An 18,436-nucleotide genomic window follows, 5' to 3' on the forward strand; every position below is an offset into this window, starting at 1 on the left:
AATAATGTTAACCAACATTCCGGCGTTATTTCTGAATTATAGACTCCATTGTCACCAGCCTGCAATGCCCTTCTGCATCTTGGCTCATGTTACCTTCTTTTCCACTTTTATCTGCCTGTTAGTTAGGTTTCTATCTCATGGACTACCTTCTCTCTGACCACTCTAATGTGAACACCCTTTTTTGAATTCTCTCAGTAACTCTTTTGTACCTTTCCATCCAGAACTTGTCATTTTCTGGCATAAGAGTGGAGATGAGTGAATGGCAGGGCACACAGACAGACACACAGAACCAGAGACTCACAGCTGAGCCCTTTGGGTGGCTCCGACTACAAACCCAGCTATGGCTGTGCATTGTTATTCATGCATCTATCGTTTTACCCCCGAATAAGAATGTAAGCTTTAACTACTCTCAATGGTCAGCTTTCTCATCTTTAAAATGGACATATTGCCTCTCACTCTTCTTAAGTCACAAGAGTTTACAGTAACCAAATTAAACAAATAGGAAAACACTTGGAAATCCATTAAAGATCAAGCAAATGAGAACTAGTGAGTTGAGTTGGTTTACACACATGCAATAAAGCTAGACAGCGTAAGCTTTTTAAAGATATGGGACACAAAAAGGATAATGTGTAAACATGCTATGGTGCATAAAAGTCACTGAAAACTCTAAACTGTGTAAGCAAACCATGATATGCTCTGTGGTTTGGTTATCATTCTGTTTGGAAAAAAAAAACAATTCAGGCTATTTTGTTGTCAGCAGGAAATCCATCATTCCTAAGTCCTTCAGGACTGGAAAAATCAGCTGTGGCTGCTAAAGCCAGAGTCTGGGTCATACAGTAATAGCTGGCAATAATTTACTTTCTTTAGATTTTAATCTGAATGGCTGTACTTCATACTTCATTAATGCATTATCACTATTACATTTACTGGCGAGTCTGGTTTAAGACATGAAAGTAAATGCAGACCATTTTTAAAACCAAACCAAAATTAAAATTACTTTTAAAGAATGCATGAAACAAAGTAAAACAAGAGACATTTGGGCACGCAATTTCAGTGGTTTTTCTGTGCAGTATAACCATACCTGGCAGACACATTGGTTGTAAAGGAAACACATTCATTGACAAATGTTAATGGCGTAGTTCCTGTAATATCTTCCCACTGAGCAGGGGTGGTTCCACCTGAAATAACATGATTGTTGAAAAAAAAAATTAGGCAGAACTCCAAACTCGGTGTCATAAAATAAAGGCTTTGTGGTTCTGGCTTCTGGCTACGTTCATTCACTCTTCAGGATGACACCCTGGAAACAAAGTGACTGAAAACTACGTGCTAAAAAAATGATACACGGAAAACAGACATTAATACCACATATCACAGAACTAAACTTAAGGGAGGCCATTTGAATAACTGCTTCAAATTACTAGGTGCTCTTTTCTCTCCCTGCCATCCTAAAGTTTTTTTATTGTAATTGCTAGTTTCTGAAGATAATTTTGAATTGTATTCAGTTGATGATTTTAAAAGATCCTTCGACTAACCAAGGAGCTGAATGCTTTGTTAAAACAAAAATCCAAATATTCCTTCACCTTGATATTTTAGGCACTTATTTTCAAGAAACAAAATTTCCTTTCAATTTGCAATTGAAGGTTGGCAAAAATCCTTGGAAAATATTAAAAGCTCAGGAAATATTGCAAAGCGAAAGAACAAATGACTGAATGCCTCTGAACACTGACACATCACTCTGGAGGGTGATGCTGACTTTCATTTCTACTGAGACATTAAGTTGGCGTAAATAAAGACAAAACTGTCTTCAGGCATTGCAGGAGAAATATATGTTTGAGATGAAAACAAATTTTGACTCTAAGGATTGTTAAAGAAGGGAATGAGTTATCAAAGTTCCTTATTCTAGGAGGCCCATAAAATACACATTCTAAACAGATTTATATAATAGAGCGAAACACAAAAATCCAAAAATCTATTACTGTATTTGTAAAAATTAACAAGTAAATTTAAAAAAATAAAAATAAAAACGATAAAGCTTTCCCTAAAAAAAAAGAAAAAAGAAAGAAATTGTTTAGAACAAATCCATCCCAAGATAGAGGCCCAGAATAACTAGATTAGATGGGGTCAAGGCCCAGGTGGTATCTTCATTTGATCATCTAGAAGGGCAGGATGTGCCACGGACATTTTTCAATCTGACTTGTTTTGCGTCCAGGCTGCTACATAGCATATTATAGGATGATTAATCATACACATGAATCAAAAAGCATGGGAATGCTATGTAATAAGCAGAAACAAATAACTGGGAGAGGCCCCAAGTGAAGCATGACATCTCTCACTACTCTCATTTTAGGGTATGTATTTTCTTTTATTATTTTTGCTTTGTTTTGGTTTTGAGTGTCTTTTTTGTTTTGTTTTGTTTTGTGGTCATGCCATGTGGCATATAGGACCTTGGTTCCCCCAACCATGGATCAAACCTGAACCCTCTACATTGGAAGCACAGCCTTAACCACTAGACCACCAGGGAAACCCCCATGTATTTTAAAATTATGTCATATTATTAAACTTATGGGGTAAAGTCTCTATGGTTTGCTATCAAGAGTACAGAAAAAAACACTGATAAGAAGGAAGAATGAGAGAGAGGATAAAAGAAGGGTGAACATTCCTGCTAATGAGGAAAAATGAAAAAAAATAATAATACTGAAGCAGATATGGTTATTATTTCTACTAAAAACAGTATGAATATTTACTGAATGCTAGTACCATTCAGTTTTTGTTAAATAGGGAAATTCTCAATTATGTAGTTTCAGTTACTTGTGTGGATATTTTTTTAATCTCTCACCATCTGTGGTAGTATTATTGGTCAGAGACAACCAGTGTCCTGGGAATATCTTCCTGGAGTTTGATGGTTAACTGAAAGCTATTACAACTTCCAATTGAGAAGACTAAATATCCTCCTTTTTTCCAAAGTTAGTCAACAGATTAATGATAAAGTCATAACCAATTCCTGGACAGCAAAGTTTGAAATGGTTGATATAATTATTCAAGATATCATTTAGTTTGCCACAGGTATAAGGTGATATCTTCAATGAAGGCCTAAAGCTCGGGTTTAGAGGTACATGGACTTGGGTTTGAATCCCAACTCTGTCAGATATTTACAGTATAATTAATCTCAGGCAAATTATAAAAAAAAAACTTCTCTCAGTCTTGGTTTCCTTTCTAGTAAAAGGGAGTTAAAGTTTCCTCAGAGGGCTACTTTGGAGATAAAAATGACCATGTGTATGAAGTGCCTAAAAGTCTGGCATCAGGCTTTATTTAGAAAATATTAGCTCACTTCCTATCCCCTTTCACTTCCCTAGTCAGTGTGCTTTTCCTGAATTAATGCATATTAATAAGATGCAGGCATCTTAGGACAAAGGTAATTTAGTATTTACAATCTAAGTTTCTTCTTCCAGAACTTTCTATTATTAACACAATAGTCCTATGTGACTCACCTGTGATGCTGCATAGTAATCTTAAGGTTGGTGCATCTCCTCCAAAACCATTCAACATGACATCACTTGAAGCTTTGGGGACAGGAATGGTCATGGTAATTGGCTTGTGAAATTTTCTTCTTCTAGGTTCCAAAGTGACTATAGGGCTGAAGGTAGCTTTGTTGCCCAGAATCTTCTTAACCAACTCACTGTGCATAGGTTGAGCCTTTAAAAAAATAGCAAAAATATAAAAATAAACAATACATCATTATATTCCATGTCAAATTTCTTAACACATTTTTATTTCATAAATCAGTTTTGTATCTTCAAATATGGCAACTGCAATTTCCTACTGTTACCAAACACTCATATAAAACTTCATGACACTGATGATTTCTAAGGGCAGCTTTTGCTCACCCAGGAACAATTTGATTCTTTAGCCATTTCATTCTCTTTTGAAAAGCTGATTTTGAATCCCGGGAATAAAATCCGTCAGGTTAACCTGCATCTTGACGTGGGCGTACCTGTAGGCCAACACGGATCCGCTTGGTTAGCGCCCCCTCGGGGAACACGGCCTGCACCTGCGGCACCACGGTGCTGCTCAGCACGCCTCCCTCTGGGCCAATCAGGTTGCTGTCCTGCTTGATGCGCGACACCACCGCAAAGTACTGTGGGAAGTCACGGGTGATGATGCGGCAGATCCGCTTCTTTTCGAGGTCTTCCGGGCTATCCAGCACTGAGACAAGAAATGACCCATCTTCATAGAGCAAGGATTCGCTTTTGAAAGCATTCTAGCAAACTCACTGGCATAGGTTAACCCTGAACAGATGTGGCAGCAAAAACCTTCTTTTTTAAATAATAGGAAAATTTAAAAAGCAAGGCTATCCTAGCAATACCAGAATCTCTCAAGACCTGTCAGCATTTGGCTGGCACATTTTCTCTCTTTGTGAAAACTAGGACTTTCCAGGGCACTGTGAAACAAAAGCATCCAGTTCTAGACGTGGTATTGCAAGGCTGTCTTTGTAAATAAGGGGGTTTGAGGGCAATGAAACGAACCTGTCCTGTTTTTGGCTCAACGTGCCAAAGAGGAAATTGACTATGGGCTCGTTTCTTTGCAAATTTCAAAGTTAGTTCAAAACCAGTTATTTGTGGTTTTAAGAAGTAATATGGTCCTTTTGGTTCTCAGGGGAGTAGTGCGGGAATAAAATCTGTCTTCGAAGGGTAAGACGTGTATTAGTGTGCTCATTCCAGTGGCATGGTTGTCTCGGAGATAATCACTGTGGATATTTTAAAAAGATCAGTGATTGCAAATTTAGGGTTTCGATATTCCCCTGAAATCATGAACTTACCAAGCAGATCATCTAACATCAGGAGAATGGGATAATGGACTCTTGATAAATTGCATTAGTGTAGATATGCAGGGCAACACAGTAAATCCAACTAGTTTAAAATTTGAAAATTTGAACTAAGTAGATCACTGAATTTTAAGAGATTATGGAAAGCGATTCATTTTTAGAAAGCATTTTACAATTCTTACAGACACATGAACAGCAACTGTGTTTTTCTTGACTCTTGAATATAACTAGATAGCAAAAGTCTGAAGTCCCAGGATCTGATCCTTCATGACTGAAGACTGATACATTGGCAATTACTAGCATATACTTATGAAAGAAGAGGTTTTCACAGAACAAACATAACAAACATAAAAATATACAAATTTGATTCTATTTCAAAATGAGCTTTTTACTTATGTAGAAAGTTTTAAGAGTGGGTCCCCATCTAAGGACAACATGGCAGTGTTAATGACAGGTAAATATATCAGAGGGAAATATCCTAAACTCGATGCAAAAGAAATGGTTCCCAGGAGCAGAAGCAGCTAAATACAGCACAGAACAAGCTTTATCGGTAAGAACCCGGATCTTTTCATCTTAATTGGAAAATACTGACCCACACGTCCAGAAGGCATAATTTCCTCTTCTGTGGCCTCTCTTCTTACTAACCCTCAGCAGAACAGGAAGAAACATTAAAGCAGCTGCTGTCAGGCTACACCTTACCATCCATGAGCCACACATGAAGCCACAGTTAGTGGTCCTGGAAGACTGATAAAATCTGGCAAACAGCCGCACAATTGTGTGCCAAGGTCGGTGCAAATTTTGGTATGTTCTTGGCACTTGGGGAAAAAAAAAGTGCCTATTTGTGTGGTCACGAAAAGTGGAACATATCTCTGGTTATCTATCAGGACTGACACCTCATCTCTGTGCGGCCTCAGGAGGCCTAAGAAAGAGCACCTCCCTCTCGTCAAACTAAGGTATTTCAACCTGAGGTTAAATGGCCTAAACTGGGATTTGAGATTTACAGAGATTAAAGCCCTAAGGAAAAATACGTTCCTTAACTATATGTTTAAGTGTGCATATGAAATTCAACGGTAGCTAACTCTCTGTTTAAGTGTAAACTGTGAGTGAATTTAATTTTCCTAACTCCTTAATAGAAAGTTGAAAGTATTATTCTAGTGAGAAGTTGCTATATAGCACAGAGAGCCCAGCCTGGTGCTCTGTGATGCTCTAGGGGGATGGGATGGGACAGGGGAGGGAGGCATGAGAGAGAGGTAAAGGACTTCTCAGGCGGCACTAGTGGCAAAGAACCTGCCTGCCAATGCAGGAGATGTAAGAGGTGTGGGTTCAATTCCTGGGTCAGGAAGATTTCCTGGAGAATGAAATGGCAACCCACTCCAGTATTCTTGCCTGGAGAATCCCATGGAGAGAATGAGTTTGGTGGGTTACAGTCCACAGAGTTGCAAAGAGTTGACTAAAGCAACTTAGCACACATAGCATGTGCATAATTATGGCTGATCTGCATTGTTGCATGGCAGAAAACAATGCAACACTGTAAAGCTACTTTCCTCCAACTGAAAAATAAGTTGATGAAAGAAAAAATTATATTGTCCTATAACGTAGTAGTTATGGGTATATGTAAGTTTTCCTGGAGAAAAGTTTAGCACTTTTTATCAGTGTCTTAAATATCTAAATGTTTAGATTAGGCATTTTTGAAAATCATGGATATATTATCCAATATCTATTCATTTTGTTATGAAACAGTATCTGCTGCTGCTAAGTCGCTTCAGTCGTGTCCAACTCTGCGACCCCATAGACAGCAGCCCACCAGGTTCTCCCGTCCCTGGGATTCTCCAGGCAAGAACACTGGAGTGGGTTGCCATTTCCTTCTCCTATGCATGAAAGTGAAAAGTGAAAGTGAAGTCACTCAGTTGTGTCTGACTCTTAGTGACTCCATGGACTTCAGCCCACCAGGCTCCTCCATCCATGGGATTTTCCAGGCAAGAGTACTGGAGTGGGGTGCCATTGCCTTCTCTGGAAACAGCATCTATTCTATTTCATATTTTAGAAAAGTTTGCATGAAAGATAGAGATGGGCCGTATTTCTTTATTAATCTAAGATATTTACTATTAAAGAATTTCATTTTCCTGAATGCAACAAAAATAAGACTAGGCAAATATACTGTGCACTCCAATGCATCACCATGGTAATATACCAGAACACTCTGTTGTCATTGTTTAGTCACTAAATCATGTCCAACTCTTTTGTAACCCCATGGACTGTAGCCTGCCTGGCTCCTCTGTCCATGGAATTTCCCAGGCAAGAATACTGGAGTGGGTCATTTCCCTCCCCAGGGGACCTTCCCAACCCAGGGATCAAACCCACGTCTCCTGCATTGGCAGATGGATTCTTTACCACTGAGTCACTGGTGCTAAACAAGGGGTCTGGGCAGCTAATGCTCAAAAACCCAGACTTCTTGCTTTGCACCTGCAATAACATGGTACTATTTCCTTCACCACAACCTCATGTTGTGGTGTAGGCAGGCTTACTGTGTAGCCTGTAGGCAGGCTTTACTGTGCAAGCGCCAGGAGAGAAAACTGGATTAGGTAACACACACACATACCCCCTAGGATATAAACAAATGCATCACTATCATGCCTCCACTTCAGAGTTCTTTTAAAACCTTCAATATGGAGTACCTTCATCCATGCCGTTCAGGATTTCATTCAGCTCCTCCTCCGTGTATTCACAGTAATGCTCTTTCCAGCTGTCCCCGTTCTCACTGCGCAGGACCACCAGTTCCCTCTCTTTTCCTCGCAGGGCAGCGAAATGAGGGATCTCCACGATCACAGGCCTGACACAGCAAGGCAGAACATTCAGTGTGGACAGGAGCTAACCACCAGCAAGACAAGCACCTCAACTCTGTCTGTTGCAAAGTGACCTGGAATTCTTCTCTTTCTGGGGACAGGGACAGAGCGGGGCCATCCTCCGGAGCCCTGCAGCTAGCAGACGGTCCCACAGTAGCTAGCACTCCACCTCGGGGGCGCCAATCCTCGGGGCCATGCTGCTACCTTAAGCCAATGATGTCTCCCTGTGAGTGCATGTGGCATTCTGGAACTTCTCCTTTGATCAACGTAAGGATAACACATTTAACCAAAAGAAATGTACATGCACATCTATGAGGTATGCCAATCTCTTAAAACGTTTTCTACAAGGTGCAGAATGACAAAATGGTTTAAGAGGGAAAATGGCTCATACGCTGTGTAATTTCATGTGCCATAAATGAGGAGATGTCAGAAGAGTCAACTGCTTCGGAACTCGAGAGGCATGCACTCAGGACTCTTTCCGTCTATTTCCTCCATTCAAGGAGACATAGGCATGTGCACACAGCGTGGCCCTATGGGAGCGCCTCAGCAGGCGGCCAGGTGTGTCCAATGCCTATTACATTTCAGGATCCAGAACATGCACTACCCTACTGTGTTTTGGTCACATTCACTCTCAAAATCCAGAGAGGCTTTTGATTTTTTTTTTCAGTCCAGGTTGCTTTGATACAGACTCCGAATTTATCATAACGACATCGTTAACTAGAACATAGTACAACTAGGCAGATCTCATGCTTTAAACGAAAATGAAGGTCACAGCACTTAAGGGAAAAGATATAAAAACATCACTCAAAAATAAAAGTCACATACCACAAGGGTCAGAAATGGTCCACTAAAGATAGGTTGTACAGAATTTAAATCATAGAGAGGGACATGTCATGGGCACAATGACAAAAAGAGAAATCATATTGCAGAAGAAGGAGAAGAATGGGGGCCCGCAGCCATCAATTTGTTTTAAGTCACTCCTACCCAAGGAATTTGGTTCCAGGAGGCCCCAGCTGAAGGATGCGGCTGACCAAACTTTCTCCCTCATTAAGTGGGGGAGGAGCCGTTGGCAGGTGAAGTTTACTGAGTACATCCAAAGCAGCAGTGAAAGAAAGAACATAGGTAAGCTTCAGGTGTTGTGTTCCACAGAACCCCAGCGTCACCAGCTGATGAACAGAGTGAAGTTTGGTTTCACACTGCGTTTGGTTCTGCCCCCTCCATTGGTCACAAAGAGCAAGAACAAGAGACCCAGAGTGTACAATGGAGGCGCGTGGAAGGAGGGCACTTGGGGTCGGATCTATTCCTGCTTAGGTTCACCGCCAGGGCATGAGCCAAAAAAATAAAATAAAATATGCTCCACAGGAAAGACAAAGCTGTTGGGAATACAATAAAAACTCTGACTCTGTAATGAGGCCAGAAGTTTTCATGGGTATTTCTCAACAGATCTGACAATTATTAAAAAGCCTACAACTATCTGTGCATGAGGAAGGGGAAAGGAGCTGGCACAGAATATGAAAGGAATCACTGGGGAATTATTCCAACCATAATGGAGTTTTCTGATGCAACCCAGAACTTCACAGGCTCCTTCTAAATCTCTGGTCTGTCTGATAGGAGGACATGGGAGGTAGTTTCCATAACTTGGAAATACATACACACACCTTTTCAGGTGTGAACATAATTTGGAACAACCTGTTAATAGTTTGCTCCAAATTACGAGGCTTTAGAACGTTTCCTGAGTTCTAAAGTAAGAAATCCTCTCCCCAGTATGACACTGGCAAAGCAAAAGAGTTCCTAATTAATAGGATCTTCTCCCAGTTTTTTTAGCACAAAGACTTTATATAATAAGACTTAAATACAACCGATTTGTTTCAAAATATTTTGAAACTTGTCCCCCTCCAAAACTTGGTTTTGTCAGTTTTCAGCAGGTACTACTCATTTCTTGGCATATTGAGATACCAGGTAATATAACAGCAGCAGTACAAATAGAAGAAAAGCTTATTTCTGCTCAAAATTGCTAAAATGAGCATGGTAAAAGTCATTCTGGATTTTTGTCCTCTTAATGAAATCTATGCCAAATAAAAAACTGCCAGGATGATTTTTAAGTCATGGTAGCAATTTTGATAACAGAAAAGACAAATCACATAGATTAAATTTTTGTATGTTCTATAAAGAACACTGCTCTCCAAAGCGAAGATGATGATTCTGTTTGTTGTAACTATACAAGATGCCAAGTTTATGTTCAGAACAGACTAGTGCAGTTGACCCTTGAACAACTAGGCAGGTCCATTTGATTTTTTTCAGTGGCAAATAGTTCAGAACCACGTGGTCCATCAGCGGTTGTTGGATCCACAGACGCAGCACCTGGGATGTGGAGGAGCCTCTTACAGGCAGAGCCAATCCTCAGGTGTTTGCAAAGTTTTGACTGTGTGGGGGGCAGTCAGAACCTCTAACCCCTGCGTCCTTCAAGGACCAACTGTATTTTTTCTCTACGACTTTCCCACTTAAATCCAGATTAAAAAATACCTACCATCAACCAAAGTATGATTATTCATAGTGGAAGCCTGGCAGCTACTATCACATCCAAAGAGAAAGAGTAATAGTCAACCTGAATGCTTAACCCATTAATGCCTTAAAATAAGAGGCATTTAAGTGCGGTCAAACATTGAGGCATTAGTTTCAATTCTTAAAAAATTTCACAGGGGCCAATCTTCTTTCAAAAGCTTGACGTACCTGTTTCCACTCTATCCTAGTGATTTCATGTAGAGGACACAAGCTCACCAGTGACTAACTGGGAGGTTTATCAGAAACCCTTACCCAAGGAACTGAGCACCAGAAGGTCCGACTTCAATCAGGCGACTGGCCAGGCCCTCTCCTTCCACCATTGGAGGCATTGTCGCCAGTCTATGGCGTTTGACCAGTCGGCAGGTGACTCGTGTTGGGGCGGTACATTTCCGGGGCGGAATAATGATGCGGAGCCCGTTGTGTCTGCATCCTCGCATAGCACCACCTCGGGCATCCACCATAAAACTAACCAGGAAACTAAAAGTTAAAATGGAAGGTTAGATGGTGTTTTGAAATATCGAAGGCAGATAAACAAGCTTTGTCAAGTTAGCTTTTTTTTCCATAACGCTCTGTTCTTAAAACATTTTTTATTTATATGCATAGTGGCCAAAAACATGCCCTTAAAAAGTAATTTTACTTTATACCAGTGCCTTTATTTCAGTTTGGTTGCTGTTTTAATTTTTGTATTTTTTGATCTGTTACTAAAGAACAGTTCTGCTCCTAATTTGACAATGGTGATATTAAACATGAACTTGTAAATTAAACATACATCCAATTGACTTAGAAAGTGGAATGAAATTACATAAAGAATATGAGTCTCCTTTTGTTATAAATGCAGAGGCATTTGCTTCCTGCTATATGCGTCCTGAAAAATCCATAGTTTGAAATAATATAAAGATAGAGCAGAGAGGAAAGACTAAATTGTAGCTTTTCTAAGTTAACTCAACTTGACTTTTAAAAATTACATCATGTCCAGATCATTTCAGCATAATTCTACAACTTAAAAAAAATTCAAAGGCTTTCTCTCAAGACCAAACCCATGTACATGCATCCTGCTCCAACACTGTCATACCCAGGATGCAGGTTTTTAACTGATTACATTCTAAAAAAGAGGAAAACCAAAATAATCAAATGCTTTTTTTTTTAAATCAAATGCTTTGGAAAGAGCCCATTTACCGATTCAAAGGTGCTTTTTCACTTCTTAAGTAGAAATATCTCTTCTATACCATTTTAATTGATAGGAGAGAAAGAAAACAAGATTATCAGTCCCCTCTGCTCTGGGTTTTGAGGGGGAAATCCTGGGCTCATGCTAATGGAAGACATCTGGGCATCGTGATTTTCCCCAAATTATAATAAATTAAACATGGAAAATCACAACTAGTAATTCAGAAATGTAAAGGCATCTCTTCTTTTGCTTCTTTTTTGCCAACCTAATTGTTCATGAATAAGGGAGTAATGATCCAAGGTGATTTGGCTTGTTTACTTTTTTAACTGTACCAAGAGAAAGGGTTTGTCTCAACTCTGAAGTTGGTTCCTTCAGGATGTTTCTGCAGCTTAGTGTGAGTTTGTCTCACTAGGTTAGTGTAAAACTCAAAGTCTGGGAGGCACTTACTTTGTCAAGGAGGAAAAATTAAACCAGGCAATCTGATGGTCGTGTACATATACACAAAGACACACACAAATAATGTGCACACCCTACTGTCTTTCCCAATTCTCCTTGCATTTGCAAGAATTTTATACCAAAACAGAAAGAGGAAAGCAACACACAGGTGTCGTAAGATCTACTGATAGCTTAACCAGCACAGAACTATACCAGATTCATCACACTCAGATATTACATCCATGACAAACATGTAAAACATTTGAAAGGTATTTCATTAAAGTAAGTTATGGGATAGAAACACAATATATTTGTGTTATTTTTAAATAAGTGAAGGAAAAATACCTTAGCATCCTCTTCATAGCAGAACACAGACCTCATTAAGCATGCTATTGAACAGAACCCTGCTGCTAGTAATACAGACGTCTGTGAAGGAGCCCAGAGTGCCTATCTGAAGCAGGTCACGCAGAATGAGACCAGGAGAGGAGGTCTCACACTTCTTTCCCCATGCAGGAGCCAGTCTAGACCTACCGGTTTAAACCCCATCCTCTCAGCTTTTAGTACGGGGCACAAACTGGGGAGTATAAGCAGCAGGTAAGTTCTGAAGTGTGGATGTTTCTGGTCTTTATCAAAATACAGCGAGAAAATGTTGGCTGCTTTTCGTATTACTAGTGTTTAAGCAGGAATTCTTAAATTATTTTCTATTTGCTTTTTAAAATGCACTATTGCTCAAAAAGAATGAAAGAACTGGTAAAACGTCTAGATGACTATAAAGGTTTCTTTCCCATTTTATTAATTTCATTTGACTATGATATCCCAGGGACAGGGGAGCCTGGTGGGCTGCCGTCTCTAGGGTCACAAAGAGTGGGACACGACTGAAGCGACTTAGCCGCAACAGCAGCATGATATTTATGTTGATTTTTATAAAAACTAGAAAAAAATGACTGAAGTTTCAACAGGTGCTATTTCAAACTCAATGCTGTATTTCTGACTTTCTCTACTTTCTTTGATTTCTTTTTCATCTTTTGATTACTAGCACCATTGCTGAAGAATAGGGACTCAAAAAAGTAAGGAATTATTATAATACATCTGATTAATATCATCAATATCCAATACTATCTATTTTTTGAAAGCATCCAGGGTGTTTCCCCATTCATGGTACATGCTATTATATTTTCACTATATTTATTCCAGTAATGGTTTACAGCCTATATATTCCATTTAGAATATCTTGTAGCAGTGCATTCTGTAAGGAGTGAATTGAAGTAGCTATATACTTGGCTGTAACAATGTCTAAGCACCTACATGTTTGATTACTTTCTCTGATTTCTATGTTACTGACTTTCTTTTAAAATTCTCTTTTGTTCTCCTTTACCCCATAATTTCCATGCTGCTAGGAACTTAGCAAGGATACAGAAAGTAAAGACATAGCCCAGATGTCTTCCATTGCTGCCGAGGATGCTCACAGTCTAAGCCCCAAATGTCACATGACGATTTCACTTCCTCGGAATCGCTTACTCTCCTGGTCAAGGAGGAAGGAACTAGACCACACTCAGGTCCATATCAGTGTCACAATGGCAGTGACCTTGTGCTCCGTATTTCTTCCTGTGTCCCAAGTGCCTAGTGCTATGTGAATGGGGCACACAGTAGGCAGTTAATAAGTAACTGCTTAATAGTGAATGAATGGAAGAGTGAAAAGGGTAAGTTGTGAGAAGCTGTATATATTTGTTTCTAATTGAGAAGAAGGCTAAAGTAGAAGGTTATTTAATTCTTTGATTCCTGGACAACCAATCCAGTCAGACCTCACTCAAATTACTACACTCAGACATTTCAGTTCATAAAATAGCTTTAGTTGAGAAGGACTGCCTTCAATATTAAATATTCCTCTACAGGCATTTCCCTGCTTGAAAATGAGAGAGTGAATATATTCAATTACCTTGATAGAGGATTAGTAGAAAATGAAAGTAAGCAAAAAACCAAGAGTTTGGATACACCAAAGTAATGATTTTGTTAGAAGTGAAAACTGTATGAAGAAAGACCAAAGACTGGGAAGTAAAAGGACTTAAAGACTGGAGCTGCAGTAGATAAATTTAACTATATATGTCTTGGTGTCATCATAGATCTAGAAAATTATATTTAAGTATCGCACCAGAACAGCAAGCAAATTTGAAAAATTAAAGTGGCAATGTGTCTAATTCAGAGAAAACTTCCAACAAAAACAAGCTTTTGTGTCTTTATGAAATAACTAAAGGAAGTGCACTAGCCTAATAAAAAACAACAAGCTCTACTGAGGGAATTATTAGACGAGAGAGGGAGAGAGAGATGAAGGAAGAGAGGGGCAGGCAGGCAGAGAAGAAAGTAAATCAGAAGGATATCAAGAAAGAAACAAAAGGATGGGAAGTCATGAAAGAGCTAAATATCGATAGTCAAAATGAATAAAAATGTTTACAAATTTAGTTAGAAAATACTCTAAGCAAATCAGACTCAAATAGATGCTGCTTAACAGTGAATGATGGAAGAGTGAAAAAAGGGTAAGTTGTGAGAAGCTGTATATATTTATTTCTAATTGAAAAGAAGGCTAAAGTAGAAAGTTGTTTAATTCTTTGGTCCCTGGACAACCAGGGACCAAACACCAGTCAGACCTCATTAAAGTAAACAACTAATTAAAAAGCTGACTATGCAGAATCATATGTAAAAGTCTTTTCTTCAACTAAAAGAGAATAAGAGAAATAATTATGCAACTTTTTTTTCTAGGTACTGATGAGAAGTCTTTTGATAAAAGTCAACATGCTAATCAGTTAATCCTAATAGTTTATAATATAAAATTTGCTTAGCATTTGAATATTGTCATCAAAAATACCAGGATATCCAAAGGTGTTACTACCTGGATGTGTGTGTGAGTCATTCAGTTACGTCCAACTCTGTGTGCCATGCTCCTTTCCGTCCATGGGATTTCCCACTGGAGTGGGTTGCCGTTTCCTTCTCCAGGGGACCTTCCCAACCCAGGGATCGAACCCACATCACCTGTATTGGCAGGCGGGTTGTTAACCACTGAGCCACCAGCGAAGCTTAGGTAATAGATTAGTGGATAGTTATTTTGTGATGTATAACAATTTCAAAAAGCAGATTGTAAGAGATCATTATTTTTTTTTTGTATCACAGGAAAAAGTGAAAGGTTAGGGTGAATCATGAGAGAAATTAGTTCACATACCAGATTTGATTAAGTAAATTTGATTTTCTCATATTTTCAGGATATTAAAAATGGGACAAGATAACCCTAACCCTAACATTGGGAGATGAAAAGAACTAAAGTAAAATGTATTGATAAATGGATTGAAGTTCAGTTTCACTGTTTGTGAGCTGTGACTGAAGCCTCATTTGTCAATGAGGGATAATCCTATCACCACTTAAGGGTAGAGCAAGAATTAAATCATTGTGGGTCAAGCAGATAGAATTCAATAAATGCATATAATTTTATATATTTTGAATGTCTTAAAATTAGCATATTAAAAATTAAACAGAGTAACTAACATTTATTAAATATCTACAATGAACCTAGAACTTTGCTAAAGTAGTTTAATATGGAGTTTTGATTAGTTTATGAACTGTACTAAAGAAGAGGTAAAAAACACTATTATTACAGAGCACAAGATAATTCAACAAGTTTTACATTCTTTCCTGGCTCCAGCTTGGATCTATCACGAGATCTAACCCTGTGTTGAATTACTGCTCTAACCTCAGGCAAGGCATTTAACATCTTTAGGTTTCAGTTTTCTCATCCCCAAAATGAGAGACTTTGATTAAACTCAAACTCTAATGTGGCATTCTGGTATTAAAATTCTAACTAGGTTAGGCGACCTACTGGAATGTTCCATTTCAGAAGTTCTGGAAGCATTTCTATTTGAAAAACAAACTGCTATTCCTCCACGAAATATATACTATTTTTGCTGTATGGCTAAAACAATCAGGAGTAGTTTTGCAGAAAATGTATACACATACTCCACTGAACATTGACTTCAGACTGTACAGACAAAAAAACATCACATAACATACTTGGTTTTAATTGTTTATCTTACTCTTCAAAGGAAATTCAGCAGTCATGCAAAGTAGAAATCCTTATTGAAGTTTTCTAAATTGTGAGATATAGTGTTATCACAATTTAAAAGGAATAAAAGCAAAAGCAATCCACCATTATTATGCAGATGACTTGCCTAGGAATTTGTAGTTGATTAGCTAGACAGATACATGCTTCAGAGGAGGCAGCAGAAAACAGTGATTCTGGTCTTTTGAGGACTATATCCTCCACCCCAAAAGTTATGAATCCTTAGGTTTACGTTTAATTCATCCAGGATCATGGGGGTAAGGATGGGGGGGAGATTGCAGCATTCAGAGTTAGTTACTGAGTGAAAATAGGAAAAAAAATCTGTCATCCGGGTGCTTCAGTGATCTACACATACATAGCAAGAGGGCCTTAAATTAAATCTGATTTCTGGGTAACTGTGACAAAATCATACCGTGAGCTCCCTGTCCTCTATAATTTTCTTAATTTCTTCCCAATCTTCCAAATTCCATCAACTGAAAAACTGATGAAAAACAGCTTTGAAATAAAATGCCTCAAACCTGTTAACATCACCAAAAATGTATTTATCACTATGTTCATGTATAGACACAAAATATTTAGTGGGTATTGCAGAAAAAGTAAAAAAATGGATATAAATGTGTAAAAATTGAAAATTGCCTGATTGTAGACAATCTTCAGTATCCTGATCTTGATGGATGACTATATAATAAAAATACTATAACCAGTAGTCTGATAAGAACTTTTAAAAATAACTTTATCAAAATAACATAGAATCATAGATATTTTTAGAACACTGGAATCATTCTATAGTACAATTTCCAAAATATCAAAAGTTGCACTTAAAGCACTACTAGCAAGCAAGTGCACTATTAATAAACTTTCAGCCTTTGGTTCCCCTAGACTATAGCTTTAAAAAACTCTGCTAAGTGACACTTAAAATCATAACCTTTACTATAACTTGAAAATAGCTTAACCAATTTGCATAATTGCTGGGAATAACATCTTTCAGCTCTATGTAGCCCTTTTTCTCTCAAAAGAAGCAGAGACACGGAGACTTATGATGAAGACGGCCATGAGGTCTACATTCATTTTAGCATACCCCCACTTATTTCCAACAAAATAACAAATACCCGCTTTCCCTGTACCATAATGGGGAGTTCAGTAATGGTCATGACGTGGAGGCAATAAATCATTCTCCCTCATGTGCTCCCTCTCTTGCTCTCTCTGGCTAGGTATGGTCACACTAAAGCATCCCGAGGCAAGGTACAGGGAGAAGGACGTGGAGAAAGGGGAAGAGGGGAGGCAACATGTTCAGAGAAGGAATTATGCGGAAGTTCACCTGCTGTTGTCACGATCAAGACATGGAGAGGTGCGGCTGCAACAGAATAGATACTTTAGCACAGAGAAGGAATGGATCAAGTGAAATATAAAGAAGGAAATCAGAAGTGACTTTCAAATGAAATATTTATATACCAATACCGTATTCACTGAAAAAAAAAAAAAGGATGGAAATACAAATGAGATACAGCTCTCTGAAAAGGCTGAGAGAAGACCCAGATATGGGGGCTATGGAGTAACTCCCAGGTTAGGGGACTGGGATATAAAACCAATGGAGAGGGATTTGTGGCCTTATTCAACACTGGCGTATGTGGGTACTCAAAGTCTAAATATCCAAGAAGCTACACAACATCAAGGGGCAGTTTAATGAAAGATAAAAAGTCTTTCATTTGATAGACATAGTTTTGCCTCCATAGCTTTTCACTCACACTTTTAGTATTTTCAAAATAGTGGTAATGCCCTTTGGGCTGCTACATAAGAAATGCAAACAGAAAAGGCGCAATTTAAAAATTGGCTCCAATGACAAACAGCAGCATAAACTATAAGGCAGAGTAGGTAACACTAATTACCTACTATAGGTAACAAAAACTATGTGAACGAAGTCTTGGTGCTTTTCCAAGACTTCCATTCCCTGTCTTCCTCACTGGTCACACTGTTTGACCTCGCTCTAAGTCCTGTCGTTCATTCCTCTTCTACTTGAGGCTGCTCTTCCTCAAAACACTCCGTACCTTTTCAGAGAGTCCACTTGGGTTTTCGGCACCTGATGATTTACAGATAAGTGTATACTCTGGACCAGAAACCTAACTTGACGAAACAGTTGTTTCACTACTTATGAAACAATTTTCTTCACCCCAAAGAATTTACCTTCATGCACCATTAAAAAAAAAAAGTGTTTGAAATACATGAACAACTAAATTAACTGCCACAGGTACTTAGATAAATATTGATGTCATCAAATGAAAAACATCTTTAATTTCTATGAATTTCAAATATCAACTTCCACTATTTGGGCTAACATCTTTACATTTTTTTTAAAATAGACTATATTTTTTAGAGTAGTTTTAGGTTCACAGCAAAACCATCTTCAACATGTTTTCATGAAAAAGAAGTCCTATAAAAGATTACTTTCCTATTGACTTCTAGTTACTATGTCTTATATACGACGTCATGAACTGACATTTATTTGTTGG

The 18,436-nt window shown here is 38.4% G+C and overlaps 1 protein-coding gene across 18 annotated transcripts in view; it reads right to left on the minus strand.

The window, feature by feature from the left end:
* ANK2 (ankyrin 2) overlaps positions 1 to 18,436 on the minus strand; it is a 286,106-nt gene that overhangs the window by 42,378 nt on the left and 225,292 nt on the right. For 13 of the 18 annotated variants that reach the window (XM_070790807.1, XM_070790813.1, XM_070790817.1 and 10 more), the window contains 5 exons: positions 10,480 to 10,704; positions 7,498 to 7,652; positions 3,992 to 4,203; positions 3,489 to 3,693; positions 1,082 to 1,178 (listed from right to left, as the gene is read on the minus strand). In XM_070790807.1, the coding sequence (XP_070646908.1) occupies positions 1,082 to 1,178; positions 3,489 to 3,693; positions 3,992 to 4,203; positions 7,498 to 7,652; positions 10,480 to 10,704 (894 nt within the window). Of the gene's footprint in view, positions 1 to 1,081; positions 1,179 to 3,488; positions 3,694 to 3,991; positions 4,204 to 7,497; positions 7,653 to 8,649; positions 8,749 to 10,479; positions 10,705 to 17,247; positions 17,284 to 18,436 lie in introns of all 18 variants that reach the window. The other 5 variants (XM_070790805.1, XM_070790806.1, XM_070790804.1 and 2 more) reach the window with 2 other exon arrangements.

This window comes from Bos indicus, chromosome 6 (genome assembly GCF_029378745.1).
Source record: "Bos indicus isolate NIAB-ARS_2022 breed Sahiwal x Tharparkar chromosome 6, NIAB-ARS_B.indTharparkar_mat_pri_1.0, whole genome shotgun sequence".
Classification (NCBI taxonomy): Eukaryota; Metazoa; Chordata; class Mammalia; order Artiodactyla; family Bovidae; genus Bos; species Bos indicus.